The 22,803-nt window shown below is 41.5% G+C and overlaps 1 protein-coding gene across 1 annotated transcript in view; it reads right to left on the minus strand.

The window, feature by feature from the left end:
- Nucleotides 1-22,803, minus strand: part of ormdl2 (ORMDL sphingolipid biosynthesis regulator 2) — a 43,196-nt gene that overhangs the window by 7,468 nt on the left and 12,925 nt on the right. The window contains exon 2 of the mRNA XM_060938548.1: nucleotides 6,163-6,346. Coding sequence (XP_060794531.1) covers nucleotides 6,163-6,336 — 174 coding nt within the window. The 5' untranslated portion in view covers nucleotides 6,337-6,346. The remainder of the gene's footprint in view (nucleotides 1-6,162; nucleotides 6,347-22,803) is intronic.

Below are 22,803 nucleotides of genomic sequence, written 5' to 3' on the forward strand. Positions count from 1 at the left end.
TTATTTTTCTCAGCGTAACATTTTTGGAGCTGAAATGAGTAAATCCCACAGAAACCACAGCAAAAGCCAGCCTCAGCTGACTCAACGCTTCAGCCCGCACAATAAAGACGCTAGCAAGGCAGATGCTAGCAGCTGGGCACCACTGCTAAAGCCTCGGTCACAACCGGCCGTACGTGCTCCTATGGCCAGTCTACGTGCAAAAAACGCAAGAAACGCACGGAGGGCGCGCGTGTGACGTGCTGATTTTCGAGCCGTAGACTGGCCGCAGAGGTTCTTTGTCATGTCAAACAAACTCTACGGGCGCTCACGTTTTTTTCAGGTTGCAAGACAAACTTGCGGCCAACGTGCGTCTTTCTCCATGAACAAAAAAAAAAACGCAGCGATTTGGGAAACGCCAAAAATCGCACGGCCAAAAAATTGTACGTCCGGTTGTGACCTAGGCTTAACACTGGACATGCTAAATCGGTGAACTCCAGAAACTCCGTAAGATGTAGCAGGCGAACTCACCATCTCCCTGAATACCAATCCAAGCATCTCTCCACAATGAAAACTGCCCTCACTTCCCACTCAGACGACCTTGTGACTCTGGAGCGCGAAGTAGCCACACTTAAGTCTAAGGTGGAGACCATCACGCAGACAAATGAAAAACTGCAGCTGGCTGTCGAGGACTTGGTTTCCCGATTCAAACGACGCTTAAGGAGGTGACTGGAGATGCTTCACTGGATACTGACTTTGAACCAGCACAGAGATCCTGGCCCTTTCTTGTTGGCTTTCACAGGTACACCCAGAAGGAGTGTGTGCTGCTATGGGCGAAGAAAACACGGAACATCTCATACCAGGGTCATCCCATAAGGATCTTTAAAGATTTCAGTGCCTCACTCGCCAAGAAACGGGCATCATTCAATAAAGTGAAGAAGTCTCTCCTCTTCAAGGATGGGTTACGCTTCGGTCTGATCTACCCCGCGAGGCTGCGGGTCACCATTAACGGACAGAGTCGCATATTTGACTCCGCGGATGAAGTGTCACCATGCTCACAGGAGTAAGTGAACAGTATGAAGTCTGTTTGCACATCACTTCTAACTTTTATTGTGTTCTCTGAAAACTGGACTGAAGCTACACGCAGACCGGACTGTCCTGTACGGCATTTCACTGCAGTTTATGTACGTTGAGAACACAGTTGATTAGAGATATGTTTGCGTTAAGTTCATACAGCCTGCGGATATTAAAAAGGTACATGGGCGGAGCTAGAGGGCTTAGCCCTTTTTTTTTTTTTTTTACACACTGCTAGATTATCTACAAAATTTACAACTAAGCTATACATTAGGCTGAATCATTTTTCTTGAATCAGCATTGGCCTGTACTTTGTTTTAAAACGTAAAAATTAGGATAGTTTTGGAACAGAGAAAATACCTGATTTTCTTTTTCTCTTCAATCTGCGATGGACGGACTTAACTGTGCTGTCAAGCGTTTGACCAGAAGTTTCCTCTCCAAAAAGCGCAGCTGGTTTTTGTTAAGTATGGAAAACTGTTGCATATAAAAAGGTTTTTATGCGGTTAAACAGTAAACATCAGAGGTGCACAAAAACCATCACATTTGAAAGGGAAGTAAATTCCATCAGTCAGTCGGTGGTGTACAACCCCGATTCCAAAAAAGTTGGGACAAAGTACAAATTGTAAATAAAAACGGAATGCAATAATTTACAAATCTCAAAAACTGATATTGTATTCACAATAGAACATAGACAACATATCAAATGTCGAAAGTGAGACATTTTGAAATTTCATGCCAAATATTGGCTCATTTGAAATTTCATGACAGCAACACATCCCAAAAAAGTTGGGACAGGGGCAATAAGAGGCTGGAAAAGTTAAAGGTACAAAAAAGGAACAGCTGGAGGACCAAATTGCAACTCATTAGGTCAATTGGCAATAGGTCATTAACATGACTGGGTATAAAAAGAGCATCTTGGAGTGGCAGCGGCTCTCAGAAGTAAAGATGGGAAGAGGATCACCAATCCCCCTAATTCTGCGCCGACAAATAGTGGAGCAATATCAGAAAGGAGTTCGACAGTGTAAAATTGCAAAGAGTTTGAACATATCATCATCTACAGTGCATAATATCATCAAAAGATTCAGAGAATCTGGAAGAATCTCTGTGCGTAAGGGTCAAGGCCGGAAAACCATACTGGGTGCCCGTGATCTTCGGGCCCTTAGACGGCACTGCATCACATACAGGCATGCTTCTGTATTGGAAATCACAAAATGGGCTCAGGAATATTTCCAGAGAACATTATCTGTGAACACAATTCACCGTGCCATCCGCCGTTGCCAGCTAAAACTCTATAGTTCAAAGAAGAAGCCGTATCTAAACATGATCCAGAAGCGCAGACGTCTTCTCTGGGCCAAGGCTCATTTAAAATGGACTGTGGCAAAGTGGAAAACTGTTCTGTGGTCAGACGAATCAAAATTTGAAGTTCTTTATGGAAATCAGGGACGCCGTGTCGTTCGGACTAAAGAGGAGAAGGACGACCCGAGTTGTTATCAGCGCTCAGTTCAGAAGCCTGCATCTCTGATGGTATGGGGTTGCATTAGTGCGTGTGGCATGGGCAGCTTACACATCTGGAAAGACACCATCAATGCTGAAAGGTATATCCAGGTTCTAGAGCAACATATGCTCCCATCCAGACGACGTCTCTTTCAGGGAAGACCTTGCATTTTCCAACATGACAATGCCAAACCACATACTGCATCAATTACAGCATCATGGCTGCGTAGAAGAAGGGTCCGGGTACTGAACTGGCCAGCCTGCAGTCCAGATCTTTCACCCATAGAAAACATTTGGCGCATCATAAAACGGAAGATACGACAAAAAAGACCTAAGACAGTCGAGCAACTAGAATCCTACATTAGACAAGAATGGGTTAACATTCCTATCCCTAAACTTGAGCAACTTGTCTCCTCAGTCCCCAGACGTTTACAGACTGTTGTAAAGAGAAAAGGGGATGTCTCACAGTGGGAAACATGGCCTTGTCCCAACTTTTTTGAGATGTGTTGTTGTCATGAAATTTAAAATCACCTAATTTTTCTCTTTAAATGATACATTTTCTCAGTTTAAACATTTGATATGTCATCTATGTTCTATTCTGAATAAAATATGGAATTTTGAAACTTCCACATCATTGCATTCCATTTTTATTTACAATTTGTACTTTGTCCCAACTTTTTTGGAATCGGGGTTGTAAAGTCGTAGTGCCTGCACACTCATCATGTTATAAAGATGAGATTAGGACAAATATGTAAGTATCTATTGAACCTGAAGGTGTCATCTCGGACACCTGTTTTTGTTCAAGTGTTTGGGGTTTTTTCATTTTCTTTTGTCGAGTTTCATTAGAGGAGTGTTTTGGTTTTTTCCCGTTGTCCTCCCATGATGGCAGTGTATATGTTGTTGCTACCTTGCTCTATGTTACTATGCTGACTTGGTTAAGGCACCGTCTCACCAGAGCACTGAGAAGGCTGATATTTTGGCACAGATTCTATGGCTGACATAAAGCCAGAGAGATGTGCTACGACCCATCAGGTTCACGAGCTGGAATCTCAGGGGACTTAATGGACCTATTGAAAGGACAAGAGTACTTTCGCATCTTAAGAATGTGAAAACAGACATTGCTTTTCTCCAAGAAACCCACCTCCGTGTATATGACCACACTGGGCTGGACAGGTTTTCCACTCCAACTTCAATAGGTGTTCGAGAGGTACAGCTACTGTACATCACTGCACAAGCGAGTAGCGTTCTCATCAGAACAGGTCGTATCTGATCCTAATGGCCGGTTTATTGTTGGTGGTGGTGGTGTGCCGTTCCAAACTCCTGTCATTATTATGGTTTGTGTTTATGCCCCCAATTGGAACTGCCCTAACTTTATGACTTAACTATTCTCATCCATCCCATACATGAATACACATCTTATCTTTGGAGGGAATCTTATCTATCAATCCCACGCTTGACAGATCGTGCCCAAAAAACCTAACTGGCTGTATGGCGTTTTTACCACCCAACAACAAAAGAGCTTTCTTTCTATTCCCAGGTTCATCAAACATATTCTCAAATTGATGACCTTTTTCTTGATAAAATATTATTACCCTCAGTGAAACAATGTGAATACTCAAGTCATTTCAGACCACGCCCCACTTCTACTCGTCCCGAAAACCAAAAGCAACTCAAACTGGAGATTAAATACTGGACTATTATCATCCAACAAATTTTGTGAATTTACAGGGTTAGTCAAAATTATGTTAACACTGGGGGCGTCGTGGCTAAGGCGCCATACCATAAATCCGGGGACTCGGGTTCGATTCCGACCCGAGGTCATTTCCCGATCCCGACCCGAGGTCATTTCCCGATCCCTCCCCGTCTCTCTCTCCCACTCATTTCCTGTCCTGTCTCTACACTGTCCTATCCAATAAAGGTGAAAAAAAGCCCAAAAAATATCTTTAAAAAAAAAAATTATGTTAACACTTAAATGGTAGACACCGTTTATTCACAAAACATACATCATATGTGCAAGATGATTTACAGGACGGTCTCAACCTGTTCGCTGTAGTGTTCAACACAAAAACAGCACCATTTAAAGCCCGGACACGCGTTTCACAGGGAATAGATGGTCCTTATTCTGTCCTTGAGGTCACTGATATACACGCGCTCCTTCACCATAACCAGAAATCACAGGGCGTCAAATCAGGAGAGTGTGGAGGCCACGGCAATGCTCCACCGCAACCTATCCATCGACCTGGAAACGTGTGGTCAAGAGAAGCACGAACAGTACGGCCAAAATGCAGCGGTGCGCCATCCTGTTGTGCGCCAATCGGATCTGTAGTGGAAGTTCATCAATGGCGTACTGCTGCCCCATCTGCAACATTCGTTGTATGTAGCTGACTTTGCTTTCTCCAGCGTACTTCTGTTCTATGACTCTTCACTTCACACCGGACACTAATTTGTGAGAGAAATCGAAAGCTTCAGTTCTGGAAAACGCAACCGATGAAGACAGTTTGCATCCAGGAAGATGACTACGCATCACTACTGCACATTTCTGAGCGCTGCATTTAACACGCGCTGCGATTGGTTGAGCGAAGAGGTGACGCTTCGCAGATGGAAGATGATTGGCCATATTCTCAGACAGGATCATGACGATGATTGTAACGCGGCAATGACCTGGGCACCGGAAGGGAAAGGAAAAAAGGAAGACCAAAAACAACATGGAGACGGACCGGAGAGCAAAGAAAGGGAGAGGTGTGGGTTGTGGTGGCCGACAGGAAGAAGTGGAGGAGCTTTGTGGAGGCCTTATGTACCACGAGGCCTGAGGAGGACAGGGTGATTGGCCGAGAGCATGAATCAGGTCACCTCTGGGCCAATCACAGCACAGCTAACACAAGGATATGGAAATTCCTGGAATTATCAGAATCGGTGTAAACCGTGGAACAGTCCAAACGGCGAAAATGTTTATTTGATCGATACACAGGCAAAACCAGTTGAAAACCGTATTATTTTCAGGTCTACAATTACACGTAGCACCGTAATTGTGCTACAAATCCATAGCTGCTACGCCCAAATCGTGCACGTTGGCAATCTCGGTTTCTCTGCTGCCGAAAACATAAAAATCTGAGGTTTGAATTTTGGACTATTGTGGACGTGAAAAGTTTACCCTGATTGTGAAACAGCCCGAACAAAAAAAACAAACACTAAACTAAAATGAACATACAAAGAATTCTCCACATTGTACAAACTTGTTTTCACATTTCCCATTTTGGGCTCTGCTCAGACCCGTCTATCTTGACAGCTCATGTTCATAACTGCAAGTGACCCATATCCATCTTTAATGTGACTGCCCCGTCCCCAAAACCACCTGATTTCTAACACTACTCAACTACAGTGTTACAGAGGTCATGTCTTGGGTCATTCAGATTCTGTAAAGCTGCTTTGGGACAATGTCTCTTGTTAAAAGCGCTATACAAGCACATTTGACTTGACTAGAAGTGACTCGGATTTGAAAAGCTGGGATTTTTGCATCCACGCTGTCCTGAGGGGGGGAAAAAAAATCCGATCTGCATCACCTATCAACATATTCCCAGCATGCATCGCTTTGAACAAATGCATCCTGCGTGGACCTACCAGATTGTGAATGACATTGGTTAAGGTCCACACGATGGGCACGCTGAGGAACGGGATGCTCAGCAAGACGATGTGCAAGACGACAGTCAGCAGCAGGTAGGTGAGCCAGATCCCTCTGCTGTTCATCACCCGCGTGTTGGGGTTCACCTCGCTGTGAGCGACGCCCACATTCATTCTGCAAACGCTGCAAGAAAGGACAAGGATTGGAAAACTGAGGTTTCACGCAGTGTTACACAGTGGTTCACATTTGCGGTTTCAGAGACCCGAAGGAGTGCGTATTTTTATTTTTCCTGCTCTAACAGCTTTCACTTAATCAATCATTAAAGGAAAACTCCACTTTAATACACGTTAAACCTGCGTAAACTGAAATTTGATCGATGTTGGATTTTCATCGCTCCTGTGAGAAGTTAGCGCTTGTCTGATGTCACACGGAGACGTTCCTTGTGACGTCAGTGACATTTAAAAGGAGATGGAAATTAAAACAAAGGACACCAGCCAGGATTCACCATTTACAAACGAGCGCATGCTTCCAAATAGCTTCAGTGTTACCCTCAATACGAATGAACAGATTAAAGTGCTGCTGCATCACTGTCATTGAGGTATCAGCAGGTAGCCAACAGCATCGTGGGTAATGCAGGAATTCGTTAACCAAATAAGTGAAAATAGTCATCAGTGAAAGCAGTTTAAATTAAAAAGGCTGAAACGGGCAGTGTCCAAAAGGGAGGGAGTTTTGGGAGGAGGTTAGACTGTCTGTACAGGAGATTCTCTCAGTTAGATTAGAACTGGAACCTAGGCTCTTTCTGCTAGGTCTTTATCCAGAGGGACACACAATAAAGCATCATGGAAAAAATATTTATAAATACGTGTTCCCTGCAAGCAGAAAGGACAACAGCCTTATCATGGAAAAGCTTTGGTAAACCCGCTATTGCTGTGTGGTTTAGAGAACTGACCTCTTGTTTACCTCTGGAAAAAATTTTCTTACACTCTTAAGGACAGACAGGATGTATTTCAAAATGTATGGGGTCGTTTTATCACTTACATGAAGGACAAGGATTTGTCGCATCTGTTGGACAGGCCTGGAACAGTTTAGGTGCACCCTCTGCACGTCCTAGTTTCTTTTTCTCCTGCTCTCTGGACTATATATGATGATGTACTTTTTGTGGACTCATGATAATGTGCCTTCATCGGGGAAACCCCCGGACCGCCATGTTTCTGTTTTGTTGATATGGTTGTATAGAGCAAGTGTGTATAGTACGACAAAATTTGATCTGACGATGCGTTTGTACTTTTTTTTTTTTTGCGTCATTTTGCACACTTGGCTTTTATTTGTTCTTGTGTCTTTTTGTAAAATGAAAATCCAATACAAACTTTTTTTTTTTAAACAAAGGCTGAAACGGAATTTCATTACAAAAGACGACTTTTTTCCACATGTTAAATATTAGTATAAACATGGAGGTGATTAGAGAAAATCGCACGTGCTGATTGGTCGAGAAATTTGGACAAAGGGCTCGATCCCACAGCACCGATAACTCCAACTCTGACTCTCCCTCTGCCTGAACGTAGTTCCAGTCTGGAGCAGAAACACCACAACTATAATCCCCACTATAATATCACTTGGTCCTGACACTCAGGGAAATAAACACATGCAACTTAGGAATAGTCATGGAAGTTTTTTCCAAGTCGTAGCACATTATTCCGGGTCATACTGTACAGCTTGGACTCCAAAACAACCCACGTACACACTCCGGTGGTTGATATAATACGGATAGGTCACGGATTACAGAAATATATATATATTTTTTAAAAAGGATACAAAATACGGAGTGGTTATGGATTTTAATACGGATGCGAATAGTTTACGGATTGGTTATGGACGGTTCAGTGTATTACAGATTGGTTACCAATTTCATACAAATGATGCATCACGGATAAAAAAAAAAAAATTAACAAGTCTTAATTTAAGTCAATTAAATGTTTGGACTGCTGAACTTCATAATTAAAATATCTTACCTGCATTTATGTTTACTATTGATATTTCACTAAAATATCATATCTGTGAAAAAAAGATCTGTGCTTTGCGTATAATATAAAATACATACACACACCTGTATATACACACTAGTGCATCTCAAAAAATTAGAATACCATGAAAAAGTTCCTTTTTTTCATAATTTAATTCAAAAAGGTAAACTTTCATATATTCTATATTCATTACATGTAAAGTGAAATATTTAAAGCCTTTTTTGTTTTAATTTTGATGATTATGGCTTATAGCTCATGAAAATCAGAAATCCAGTATCTCAGATTATTAGAATATTCCCTAAAATCAATCAAAAAAAGGATTTACAATACAGAAATGTCCAACTTCTGAAAAGTATATTCATTTATACACTCAATACTTGGTTGGGGCTCCTTTACCATGAATTACTGTATCAATGCGGTGTGGCATGGAGGTGATCAGTCTGTGGCACTGCTGAGGTGTTACTGAAGCCCAGGTTGCTTTGATAGTGGCCTTCAGCGTATCTGTATTTTTGGGTCGGGTGTTTCTCATCTTCCTCTTGACAATACCCCATCGATTCTCTATGGGGTTCAGGTCAGGCAAGTTGGCTGGCCAATCAAACACAGTAATATCATGGTCAGCAAACCATTTGGTAGTAGTTTTGGCACTGTGGGTAGGTGCTAAGTCCTGCTGGAAAAGGAAATCAGCATCTCCAAAAAGCTCGTCAGCAGATGGAAGCATGAAGTGCTCTAAAATCTCCTGGTAGATGGCTGTGTTGACTTTGGACTTGATAAACTACAGTGGACCAACACCAGCAGATGACATGGCACCCCAAATCATCACAGACTGTGGAAACTTCACACTGGGCTTCAAACACCTTGGATTCTGTGCCTCTCCACTCTTCCTCCAGACTCTAGAACCGTCATATCCAAATTAAATGCAAAATGTACTTTCATCTGAAAAGAGGACTTTGGACCACTGAGCAACAGTCCATTTCTTTCTCTCCTTAGCCCAGATAAGACACTTCTGACATTGTCTCTGGCTCAGGAGTAGCTTGATATTAGGAATGCGAAAGTTGTATCCCCTTTCTTGAAGATGTCTGTTCGTGATGGGTCTTGATACACTGACACCAGCCTCAGTCCACTCCTTGTGAAGCTCTCCCAAGTTCTTGAATCAACTTTTCTTGACAATCCTCTCAAGACTGCGGCCATCCCTGTTGCTTGTGCACCTTTTCCAGCCAGCCTTTTCAGCAATGACCTTTTGTGGCTTACCCTCCTTGTGGAGGGCATAAGTGATCATCTTCTGGACAACAGTCAAGTCAGCAGTCTTCCCCATGATTGTGGTTGTGTGTACTGAACTAGACCGAGAGATACACTGTGTTCATACTGTTTTACTCAAACTCGAAATTAAATATTCTAATATTTTGAGATTTTTTTTATGTTTTTGTACTGTATGCCATACTGATTAAAATTAAAATAGAAAAATGCTTGAAACATTTTAGTTTATGTGTAATGAGTCTATAATATATAACATTTTCACTTTCTTAAATAACTGATGGAAAATATTGAACTTTTTCACAATATTCTAATTTTTTGAGATGCACTAGTATACACATAAAAAAGTGCGTGTGTGTATATATCTATCACACACACTTTTATTTATTTATATATATATATATATATATATATATATATATATATATATATATATAAATAGTGTGTGAGATATACACACACGCACACCCCGTGACTTGATGATGCAACAAGGATGTACAAAGATGCCCAGGGGGAAAAACAGCACGTGCTCAAACAACGTCACATGTAAACAATGACCTGATTAGTCAGATGTTTTATCGGATCAGGTCCAGGCCTGGAAAAATCACTCCAGAATCTCACTGATACGGATAAACCCAGGCCTGGGCTAAAGGTATCACTATCGGTCTGGTGTGAGCACCGACCACAAACTGTAGGGGACTGATTTATTTGCAGTTATTGTTATAGTTATCAGTATTGTGGGACCGGGCCTTATTTCTCGATAATCACCTCGAGCGACTCGGCAAAATGGCGTCCAATCGCTTCGTCACTGCAAGTGAGGAAGAATTACAAATGATGAAAGAAAATGCTGTTCCTCAAAGCACTAAAGATGCTATAAAGCTTGGTCTGAAACTATTCAAAGGTAAGGTGGAGTTGGGGTTTATTTTATCCATTTCAAAACAAGTTGGCGTCGATAAGTGACAAGTCTGCGCCGCAAAGTTATTACATTTACATGCTGCTTTTGACGTTTGAAATACATTTTTTTGTTAATAATCACCTATGTGTTTATACTAAAACAATTATCCGACTCAGGCTCAGCGAATATTGGTGAATAATAACTTTGAATTTGTTTCGCTTATTATTCACCGATATTCACTTCACCTTCAGCGAATAATTGTTAATATTGATAATTATTTTTTTTGCAGTCCAGTTTCCATCAAATCCTGCGCTCTGATTGGCTGGCGAGCGGGTCTGTATCCTACGATACGGACCCCGGTTACAGACCTCTGGCGACTCGCTCGTTCACAACATCATACATAGTAGCATTTTTTGTCAACATTTATCTTTTTTTTTAAATAAGATTTATTTATAAGATTATCAAAAATCTTGTAAATTTTTTGCCAGCATTTCTCAGGAGAATAGCATTAATTTTACAGCATGGATAGCGATAACGACAGTGTTCACAGCGAAAGCGAGTTTTACTACCCTGAGGAAGAAGAAATAAAAGAAAACATTTCAGGAGAAAGATAAAAACCTCTAACTGTTGCTAACGCCGAGCAAAAACATGGCTGAATCCTGAATGACTCCTATTTGTATAAATAGGGGACTACATAGGCGGCAAAATGTAGTTTTTTTCCTGCCATGGAAGTGCACTTGTATACCGAGGAGGAAGCCATTTGCATTACAGCCGTGAATGAGGATTCAAAATGGCGGCTCGGCTCGGTTTTCCCTTTCGGGCGCTCTCGTTTTCTGTTAGAATTTGGTAAAGAAAAAAATAAATATATTATTTACCAGCTTAAGGTCGGTCCGTATGGTGAAATACCATGACCTCGGCCTGGAATACTGACCTCAGCCCAGAGGGCCTCACTCAGTACTTTCAAGACCTCGGTCACGGTATTTCACCATACGGACCTCCCAGCTGGTAAATAACATACATGTATGTGGTTCAATGTGGAGTTTTTTTTTTCCTTCAAGTCTTTCATGATGTCACGAAGGTGTGTTAGATCAGGGAGAACACTACAGTATCTACCTTCCGGTTTGGAAAGAAATTAAATTTATATGAAGCTTTATTTTAAAAGTAATATGAGGTGGAAACTTCTCATATTGAGTACATTGGGAATATTGCCATTTTAATTGGTGAAGATTCTGTACAGTACTGTGGCTGGTTCTGCAAGATCCCTTATAAAACTGCACTCACTGGACCCAAGACTACTTTTTTTTTTTGAAAGCAAAGGGTCGTCTCATACCAAATACTGACTTTGTTTCATTTATTACTGTTTCTGCTCTTCATAATTTAATACAAACTCCATTTCCAGAAAAGTTGGGGTATTTTCCAAAATGCAATAAAAATCTGTGATTTGTTAATTCACATGAACCTTTATTCAACGGAAAAGTACAAAGAAAAGATTTTCAATAAATTTTACTGACCAACTTAATTGTAGTTTGTGAATATAAACCAAGTTAGAATTTGATGCTGCAACACACACACAAAAAAAAAAAGGGACTGAAAAGTTTATAGAATATTCAAGTAACACCATTTTGGAAAATTACACAATAAGCAGGTTAATTGGTCACATGACTGGGTTTAAAAGGGACAGCACCAAAGGCTCAGTCTCTGCAAGCAAGGATGGGGCGTGGCTCACTGCTTTGTGCCAAAATTTGCCAGAGAATTGTTAGTCAATTCGAAAAGAACATTTCACAATGCAAGATGTCAGGGAATTTAGGTCTTTCAAAATCTATAGTCCATAATATTCTGAAAAGACTTGGGGAATTCAGAGACATCTCCGTGCGTAAAGGACGAGGTTGGAAACCACTGCTGAATGTGCGTGACCTTCAGGCCCTTTTTTTTTTGTAATTGTAAAGCGAGCTTGGGTGTGAGAAAGGCGCTATATAAGTTAAACTCATTATTATTATTAATTATAAACTGTCATGCTAATGTGACAAATATAGCTACATGGGCTCAGGAATACTTTGGAAAACTGTTGTCATTTAACACGGTCCGCCACTACATCCAGAAACACAACCTGAAACTGCATTACACAAGGAGGAAGCCATTCATCAGTTCTATACAGAAACACTGCTGATTTCTCTGGGCCTGAACTCATCTCAGATGGACCGAAAGACAGTGGAAACGTGTGCTGTGGTCAGATGAGTCACATTTCAGCTTGTTTTCAGGAAAACGCGACACTGAGTTCTCAGTGCCAAAGGTGAACATGATCAGTTTGTCATCAGAGAAAAGTGTAAAACGCAGCATCTGTGATGGCATGGGTAAGTTGCATATGTGTGAAGGTACCTCTGATGTGGAGGCATATACTTGGATTTTAGAAAGACACATGTAGCCATCAAGGCGATGTCGTCTCTTCCTGGGAAGCCCATGCTTATTTCAGCAGGACAAGGCCAGGCCTCGTTCTGCATGGCCTACAACAGAGTGGCTTTATAGACAGAGTGCGTGTGCTTGACTGGCCTGCTGCCAGTCCAGATCTGTCTCCTATGTGGCATCATGAAGAGAAGACTTGGACATCATGTGGGCCAATAAGATGTCTTTGTATGATGCAACATTACAATTTCCCTTAAAACTAGACGGCCTTTCGATTTCATAAAATCAGTGAAATTTACCTCCCTCTGAAATGTGGTGATTGTGATACATGTTTATTTCTGTAATATCTCACAAAATATCAGGCCATTCTGTGGCTGGGAAGTTATTTAATTTGAGGGGATTAAAGCAAATGTGCATGAAATCGCTTGCTTCGCGCAGTCAAGCAGACAGAGGAAGTCCGTGTGCGCAGGTTTACCTTCTTCTTCTTTTGGGTTTTACAGCAGCTGGCATCCACAGTGTTGCATTACTGCCATCTACAGGTTTCCCTTTGAGCGTGCACTGACAGTTCCATCATTCTGTCGCTAAACGAACAGCTGATCACACCGAGGTGCTCGCTGAGCGCCCATATTTATTAGTTTGGTCCTGCGTTTCCTTTCCTTCGTATAGAACATAACGTCTTTTCTTCTCGCTTTCCGTTACTGTAGTCGGTCTTTCACGTTTCATTCGCACACTCACGTCCTCCATTTTTCTCTCCTGCTTCAAATTTGTATCCCACAATGCCTTGCGTGAACGAGGAAAGCCCACCACGTGATGCATGACGTAGTATCTTGAATTGGGTCATGGTGAAGCAGGAAAAAATAGCGGAGAATTTAGGGTTCTAAATTCATTAATTGTTCTGTTTTAAAAAACTAATAAAATTGGAAGTCTGTGACTCCAATTCAGTAGCTTTCGGTCACTAAACAAAAATAATTGGGTGTCGGGAAAATTCTTTTTATGACCTACACTTGAAAAACCTGAAAGGCAGTCTACCTTTTAAAAAAAGTGTTCTTAAAAGGAAAGGTGGTGTAACACAATGGTAATAATGCCTCTGTCCCAACTTTTTTTGAGTGTGTTGCAGCATAAAATTCTAACTTTGCTTATGTTTACAAAATACAATTAAGTTGGTCAGCAAAATTATTGAAAATCTTTTCTTTCTACTATTGTCAGTTAAATAAAGGTTTAGTGTGAATTAACAAATCACAGATTTTTGTTTTTACTGCGTTTTGGAAAATATCCCAACTTTTCTAGAAATGGGTTTTCCAGAAAATGGACATAAAAACAACAAATATAATCCATCAGGATAAAGTTTGTACAAAAAGAAAAAAAAAAAAAAAAAGGATGACTAAGACTTTTGCATAGTGTTCTCTCTCATTATCCTGCAGCTCATCATCAAAAAGCACTGGCAACTGACTTTAGATAAATCTATTACATATACAGCACCAGTCAAAAGTTTGTACACCCCATACGCTACTTAGTCATAGGTTCTTCTGTATTTGGACTATTTTCTACATTGTAGGACAATGCTCAAGACATCAACTATGAAATAACAAATGGAATTGTATTAAACAAAAAAGTTAAAATATGTTTCATATTTTAGATTCGTCAGCGTATCCAGCGTTTCCCTCGATGATGCTTTGCACACTATTATCATTATCTTAACGAGCTTCATGAGGGAGTCACCTGGAACGCTTTTCAATTAACAGCTGTACCTCGTCAAAAGGTCATTAGTGGACGAGTTTCTTACCTTCTTAGCCCATGTTTACATTAGACCGTATCAGCAGATCATCAGATTAACGTTTTTAAAACGATTAGTGTGCACACAGCAACACCAATACACGGATACGCTCGGCTCCGCAGGCATCCTGCGCTCCAAATCACTCCGCCCTGAACAGCGAGTGCCCTCTGGAGGGTGCGCACTCCGGCCCTGCGCAGCTCACACAGCGCGCGAGTGAAGTGCACAAGCAGTGATTCGGGACTGAGCCGCTGTGTGTGTGATCCCAGCGCATATCACTTACCACTTGCAAGTGGAAGGATGGCAAGCCTAAAGACAATCATAACTACACAATGGGCAGTATTTGCATCAGTATTTGCAGTATTTTCATACTTTTATACTCTTTAATGAAAGGTGATACAAGGCGGAAGTCCGCGCCGTTTTTCAGCAGTCGCGTCACATGACCAACGCCAGCGAATCAGGAAGGTGGATGTCACAGTGACGTTGTTCAATGACGACCCCAGCTAGAGCTCAGCACAGCGTATTCGCGTATCTCAATGTTTACACAGCACCGGAGCTGACACAATCTAGATTGAATATGTGGACCCTGGCGGATTCCCGTTTCCCGGCGTTTCCAGGCGGTTTAATGTAAACGGACAGTGCATCCGCGAAGAAAACGAGACAGATACGGTCTAATGTAAACTTGGCCTTAATGAGTTTGAGATCAAACATTAAATAATAAAAATACAATAAACAGCCCTATTCAACACCTGTAGTAATTCATATTATGCAGAGATGCCTACCCCAAATTTTGAATTTCAGTATTCTTGAAAACATTTTTCAGTATTTTGGAATGACTTTCAGTAACATTAATTTATGCGCATTTCCATTATAAAGAGGTGTATATACCAATATGTTTAACATTTAAATTATTAAAAAGAACTGTTTTGTGTGAATTGAATAAAACAAAACGCGAGCAGCCATCTCAACTGAATTTCCACTCAACACATTTCTAGAGCATACAATATATCACATTTTTATAAATACAATAGTGATCCTGTTTGCAGACATTACAGTTGACTACCAATCATTGGTATTGAATGTAACTCCTCAAAAGTATTATATTATATTGCCTGGCAAAATGTTCTACCTGTTTACAGATTCTAATAAAAATTTTTAAAAAAATTTCTTATTTCATGCCAAAGAGAGTCCGACATTGTTATCTTAATGTCCCAATATATAAATACTTCAGCATAATGCTTCAGAAGAGACATTGAATAAAATGACATTTATAATTGTATTTAAAACAGTGGAATGATCAATTTTTTTGCCACAATCCCAACAGCACTAATCATAAAATTCTGTTTTTGATCATACATCATGTACATTTGCACTTGCAACACTGAAAATACTTTGAATTAAAGTACAGCCAGTGTTTGATATTTCAGTGAATAAAAACCAGACATGTAAAAAGAAACTGAATAAGTTTAACTCACATTTCATGGCACTAATTGGCAAGTTCAACTCCAAGCACAGGTCAACCATCACCGCTTCAGCACGGGTCACGTTCCGTGTCTTTTCATCCACAGATTTCGTAAAAAACTGCTGGATACCCCCAGATTTACTTTCCGCCTGACTCGCCATTTCAGCATACTCCATATGTTTTTTTTTGTAGTTGACATGCCGCGTGCAGTCATCGCGACCACCATGAGTGATGTTAATGTCAGTTCTACACAGTTTGCAGTGCGCGTATCCATTGCCCTTTTGACTGGGTGTAACGCATGGCCATTCTACCGTATCGAAAATAGCGCGAACAAATGTGCGGAATCTGCGCATGTCACACACAGCATGTGCGGAATCTGCGCATGTCACACACAGCATGTGCAGTTGTCGTAAAAATAAATAGCTGTGAATCGCACATGGATTGAAAAAGTCGTTTGGACATTTAAGAACAACTCACTGGAATTTTTTAAGACTTTATAATAATTCCGTACAGAATAACACTGTTTGCCATAACATCGTATTTACGTAACTTTTCCGTACAAAATACGGCCAATCCGTACAAGTAGGCATCTCTGTATTATGTCAAGAACCAAACAACTGGAGTCAATGAAATTGATTTTTTTTTGGCGCATGCGCATTCTGTGCTATGCACTTCCTGGTTCCCGAGTTGTTTGTGACGAGTCTTTTTTTTCCACGAGTGTTGGCGTTAATTATTAATCTTTTTTTCTATAAATAATTTTCCAGTATCCTCTTTATTTTTATTGTACTGTCGCTTTCCGTTTTCTGTTTTTTTCTCTCACTTTTTTTTGGAAGAACGCCGAGACCGGACGCTTTCTTTTTTTTTCCCTCCTCCTGCGTAAAGACCACAAGCGGAGGCCATCCACATCGGATCTGCTTTAATATCAACAGATCTTCGATGAAGGTACGCAAATCTTTTCATCATGGCACACCTTCAGCCTGTTCAGTGTGCCGAGTGCAGGATGTTTAGTCATTCTTCCTCCGTCGCTAGCGATAGCTTTATTTGTGATAAGTGCAGATTAGTTAGCTCTCTGATGGAGAAGATTACAGTGCTAGAAGCACGTATCCAGGCGTTAGAGAAGGTCAGTGAGAATGAGAACAGTGTAGTTTATGTAGGGGAAAGTCTGGATGCCCTAGGTGGAGTTAGTAATCCCCCAACAATGGCATTAAAGCCCTTACAGCAGGGCGAATGGGTGACGACTCGGCGGCATAAGCGTAGAGCCAAAGCTACCGCTGAGGCTCGCCCACGGGAGCACCACTCCTCTCTGTGTCACGTGTCAAACAGGTTTGCTCTCCTTAGTGATGCACCTGCTGAGAAACCTGAAAGAGCTCTGGTGATAGGAGACTATCATACGGCATGTGAAATTAGCTCAGCCTTTAGGGGCACCAGCAGCTTTAGTCAGGTGTATACCGGGAGCCAGGGTGCCGGACATAGCAGGTAATCTTAGGGTCCTAGGCAAGCACAGGTTCTCAAAGATAGTTATCCATGCAGGAGCTAATGATATACGCCTTTGTCAGTCTGAGGTTACTAAGAGCAACTTTGTAGAGGTGTTTAAATTAGCGAAGGCGATGTCCGATGCTGTAGTATGCTCTGGCCCCATCCCAATGCGGCGTGGCGATGGAGCTTACAGCAGGTTATGGTCGCTGAACTGCTGGCTGTCCAGGTGGTTCTCTGAAAACAGTGTGGGCTTTATAGATAATTGGGCTAATTTTGAGGGCACTGCTGGCCTGTTAGGGCGGGATGGTATCCATCCCACTCGGGAGGGTGCTGCTCTCATTTCCTGCAGCATAGGTCATAGTCTCAGAACAGGCCTAGTTCATTTCTGACAATCCAGAGCCAAGGCCAGGGAGCAGACGAACAGGCTAAACCGACTGTCTGCTAGCTGCACAGAGTCGTCACTCAGGGTCCACTACACCGAGACTGTGTCTGTTCCCCGAGCTCAACAAAAAAGTAGAAATATTCAGAGTTTGTTCCAGTAACCTAATCAATATAAAATTAGATCATACTGACTGTACAGCTGCTGCCAGCACCTTTGATCTAAAGGTGGGGCTATTAAATATTAGATCTCTTACATCTAAAGCGCTAATGGTTAATGAACTCATTACTGATCAGGAGTTTAATGTACTTTGTTTAACTGAAACATGGATTAAGCCAAATGAATATATAGCATTAAATGAAGTGAGTCCTCCTGGATACAGTTATATACACCAGCCTCGTCTAACTGGCAGAGGAGGAGGCGTCGCGGTTATTTATAATGATTATCTAGGTGTAACACAAAAAACTGGTTATAAATTTAATACATTTGAAGTTCTTCATACTCATATAATGTATGTAGCCTCGAAAAATAAGTCTACCCAGTTAATTCCATTGCTTATTATTTACAGGCCCCCGGGGCCATATTCTGAGTTTCTTTCTGAATTTGCAGATTTTATCTCAGATCTGGTTATTTCCTTCGACAAAGCTTTAGTTGTTGGAGATTTTAATATTCACTTTGATAACAGAAGACCCTTTAAAAACAGCGTTTGTGTCCATTTTAGATTCAGTAGGGATTAATCAGAATGTCATAGGACCGCCCCATAATGGTGGCCACACCCTCTATCTAATACTAACATTCGGGTTAAACGTAGACAATATAGTCATACTTCCACAGTCTGAAGTCATCTCAGATCATTATTTCATCTCATTCAAACTATGTCCGAGTAATAATATACAGTGGGGCAAAAAAGTATTTAGTCAGTCACCAACTGTGCGAGTTCTCCCACTTAAAAAGATGAGAGAGGCCTGTAATTTTCATCATAGGTACACTTCAATTATGAGAGACAGAATGGGGGGAAAGAATCCAGGAAATCACATTGTCTGATTTTTAAAGAATTTATTTGCAAATTATGGTGGAAAATAAGTATTTGGTCAATAACAAAAGTTCATCTCAGTACTTTGTTATATACCCTTTGTTGGCAATGACAGAGGTCAAACGTTTTCTGTAAGTCTTCACAAGGTTTTCACACACTGTTGCTGGTATTTTGGCCCATTCCTCCATGCAGATCTCCTCTAGAGCAGTGATGTTTTGGGGCTGTCGCTGGGCAACACGGACTTTCAACTCCCTCCAAAGATTTTCTATGGGGTTGAGATCTGGAGACTGGCTAGGCCACTCCAGGACCTTGAAATGCTTCTTACGAAGCCACTCCTTCGTTGCCCGGGCGGTGTGTTTGGGATCAGTGTCATGCTGAAAGACCCAGCCACGTTTCATCTTCAATGCCCTTGCTGATGGAAGGAGGTTTTCACTCAAAATCTCACGATACATGGCCCCATTCATTCTTTCCTTTACACGGATCAGTCGTCCTGGTCCCTTTGCAGAAAAACAGCCCCAAAGCATGATGTTTCCACCCCCATGCTTCACAGTAGGTATGGTGTTCTTTGGATGCAACTCAGCATTCTTTCTCCTCCAAACACGACAAGTTGAGTTTTTACCAAAAAGTTCTATTTTGGTTTCATCTGACCATATGACATTCTCCCAATCCTCTTCTGGATCATCCAAATGCTCTCTAGCAAACTTCAGACGGGCCTGGACATGTACTGGCTTAAGCAGGGGGACACGTCTGGCACTGCAGGATTTGAGTCCCTGGCGGCGTAGTGTGTTACTGATGGTAGCCTTTGTTACTTTGGTCCCAGCTCTCTGCAGGTCATTCACTAGGTCCCCCCGTGTGGTTCTGGGATTTTTGCTCACCGTTCTTGTGATCATTTTGACCCCACGGGGTGAGATCTTGCGTGGAGCCCCAGATCGAGGGAGATTATCAGTGGTCTTGTATGTCTTCCATTTTCTAATAATTGCTCCCACAGTTGATTTCTTCACACCAAGCTGCTTACCTATTGCAGATTCAGTCTTCCCAGCCTGGTGCAGGTCTACAATTTTGTTTCTGGTGTCCTTTGACAGCTCTTTGGTCTTGGCCATAGTGGAGTTTGGAGTGTGACTGTTTGAGGTTGTGGACAAGTGTCTTTTATACTGATAATGAGTTCAAACAGGTGCCATTAATACAGGTAACGAGTGGAGGACAGAGGAGTGTCTTAAAGAAGTTGTTACAGGTCTGTGAGAGCCAGAAATCTTGCTTGTTTGTTGGTGACCAAATACTTATTTTACCGAGGAATTTACCAATTAATTCATTAAAAATCCTACAATGTGATTTCCTGGATTCTTTCCCCCCATTCTGTCTCTCATAGTTGAAGTGTACCTATGTTGAAAATTACAGGCCTCTCTCATCTTTTTAAGTGGGAGAACTTGCACAATTGGTGGCTGACTAAATACTTTTTTGCCCCACTGTATGCACCTCACCACGCTACGGTATTAAACGTACATTCATGTCAACTACTGCACAGAGCTTTATAAATGATCTCCCAGAGTTATCAGCTTTGATTGGGTCACTGTCAGCCCCTGCAGAACTTGATCAGGCAACTGAATGCTTAGAGTCAACGTTCCGCCATATTTTAGATAATGTAGCTCCTCTTAAAAGGAAAATGGTCAGAGACAAAAAATTAGCACCCTGGTATAATGATGACACTCACACTTTAAAACAGACCACTCGAAAATTGGAACGTAAATGGCGTCAAACAAAATTGGCAGCGTTCAAATTAGCGTGGAAGGAGAGCTTCCTGAAGTATAGAAAAGCTCTTAGTGCTGCGAGATCAACATCTCTCTCCTCCCTAATAGAAGATAACAAAAATAATCCTAGATTCCTATTTAATACTGTAGCAGAATTAACCAGGAATAAGTCTATCGTGGGATAGACACATGCACACCTGTAGTGTGTAGTAGCAACGACTTCATGATTTTTTTTTAATGACAAAATTGAGAATATCCGACAAAAAAATTCAAACTACTAATTTAACGTTAGACAAATGTAAGTGACCCAGCCCTCTCAATATATTTCTGAGAAAGGGGCAAGTAGGGCTGTGCGATATATCGAATATACCCGATATATCGCCGAAAATTCTGTGCGCGATACATAAAATTATTATATCATAACTATCGAGTATTTTATGGTCATCTTCCGACTTGCGTTTGTTTCGTGTTTGTTTAAAACATTTCCCGGTGGTTTTCTCCCTGTCCCTCAGGCAGTAATGTGAGAGGCTGCCTAAGGGTAAAGAAAACAAATAAAGTCACGCACTCGCCAACCAATCCCGGTGCTGAAAGGAACTTCCTGGAAGATTTTCTAGTTTCGGTTGTGTTGCCAGATTGGGCGGTTTTGAACATATTTTGGGCTGGAAAACGTCAGCAGTATCTGGCAACACTGCCGGCGGGAAGATTTCCTAGTTTTGGTTTACAGCGCTGACTCAGTTCGTGCAATCGCTGGTGTTGCAAAGGCTACCGTGTAAGCTCTGCCAATTTCAGTGACAAATTAAAAATGGAAGCGGACGAATCGGTTCCTAAAAGAACTAGTAAGGGGTCAGTCATCTGGCATTTTTTTGGATATCGCGAAGAGGACGTGGAACAGCAAATGCCAGTTTGTGAAGTGTGCAAAAAAAAACTGTCATCACGAAAGGCAGCAGCCGGAATTATACACATCTGAGAGGCAGAGCCAGAAAACATTCAGTTCAAAAGTGTGCAAAGAAAAAAATGATGTTTTGCAGATCTCTCTCTTCTCTCCCTCAATCTCTCTCTCTCTCTCTATTGTGAATGTTCCAGTGGTTCTCAGTAGTCAGGTTAATAGCTTGGAGAGCTATTTTTTAAAATAAATTTAATGAATGAGCACTTTTCTTATTTAGGCTAAATGTCTTTCTCAGGGGAGGTGTTCCAGGCATGTCCCCCCGGGAGGAGGCCCCGGGGAAGACCCAGGACACGCTGGAGGGACTATGTCTCTCGGCTGGCCTGGGAACGCCTCGGTGTTCTTCCCGAGGAGCTGGCCGAGGTGTCTGAGGAAAGGGAAGTTTGGGCTTCCATGCTTAGACTGCTGCCTCCGCGACCCGGTCCCGGATAAAGCGGAAGACGACAAGACGAGACGAGTCTTTCTCAGTGTCGAGCTGCACTTTATTGGTTTGAGCTCTGAGCAGCTCTGTATTGTATTGCCCCTTTGTTGCAATTTTCAAGATTGTTTTTGCAGTTTGTGCCACATCTTTGTTGAATAAAAACAGTCTTATTTCAATTCAATTGTGATTAATCACCAACATGACAATTTAAAATGTGTTGCTGAAAACCGCCTGTAAAGTTAACCAAGAATGTTATTTAACCTGCAGGGATTGTAGTGAAAACAGTAAAGAGTAAAAGTTAGATTTCATGGGGTCCTTTAGAGGAAATTTAAATATATCGAGATATATATCGTATATCGTGAAATGGAGAAAATGTATCGGGACTAGGGCTGTAACGATATGCGTATCGAAATCGCGATACAAGAAGGCAGAATCGCGGTACACCCTTTCAAACTTCTCCTCAGCCCAAAAACAGAGGCGCTTCCAAACTTCAATTTATGAATACTTTTTATTTAAATTACATTTTAAACTTACTTAAATTACTTTTTTTTTTATATTTATTAGTAAGTAGTTTTTTCGCCGACCTGCAACAATCTTCTGCGAGTCACGCGACGTTCACACTCGCCACTGCCAGAGCATTCATTTCTTTTAAGCGGTCGCCATTCTGGTTGCGACGCGGGGAGCGAATCTGTAAACAAGCAGCTCATTGGCTGGCTAGGTGTGCCACAAGCCAATCACAATCACTTGACCGGAAAGGCATGCAGTGTTGCCAGATTGGGCGGGTTTAGGTGCTTTTTGGCTGGTTTTGAACACATTTTGGGGTGGAAAACGTTAGCAATATCT

This window comes from Neoarius graeffei, chromosome 13 (genome assembly GCF_027579695.1).
Source record: "Neoarius graeffei isolate fNeoGra1 chromosome 13, fNeoGra1.pri, whole genome shotgun sequence".
NCBI classification, from domain to species: Eukaryota; Metazoa; Chordata; class Actinopteri; order Siluriformes; family Ariidae; genus Neoarius; species Neoarius graeffei.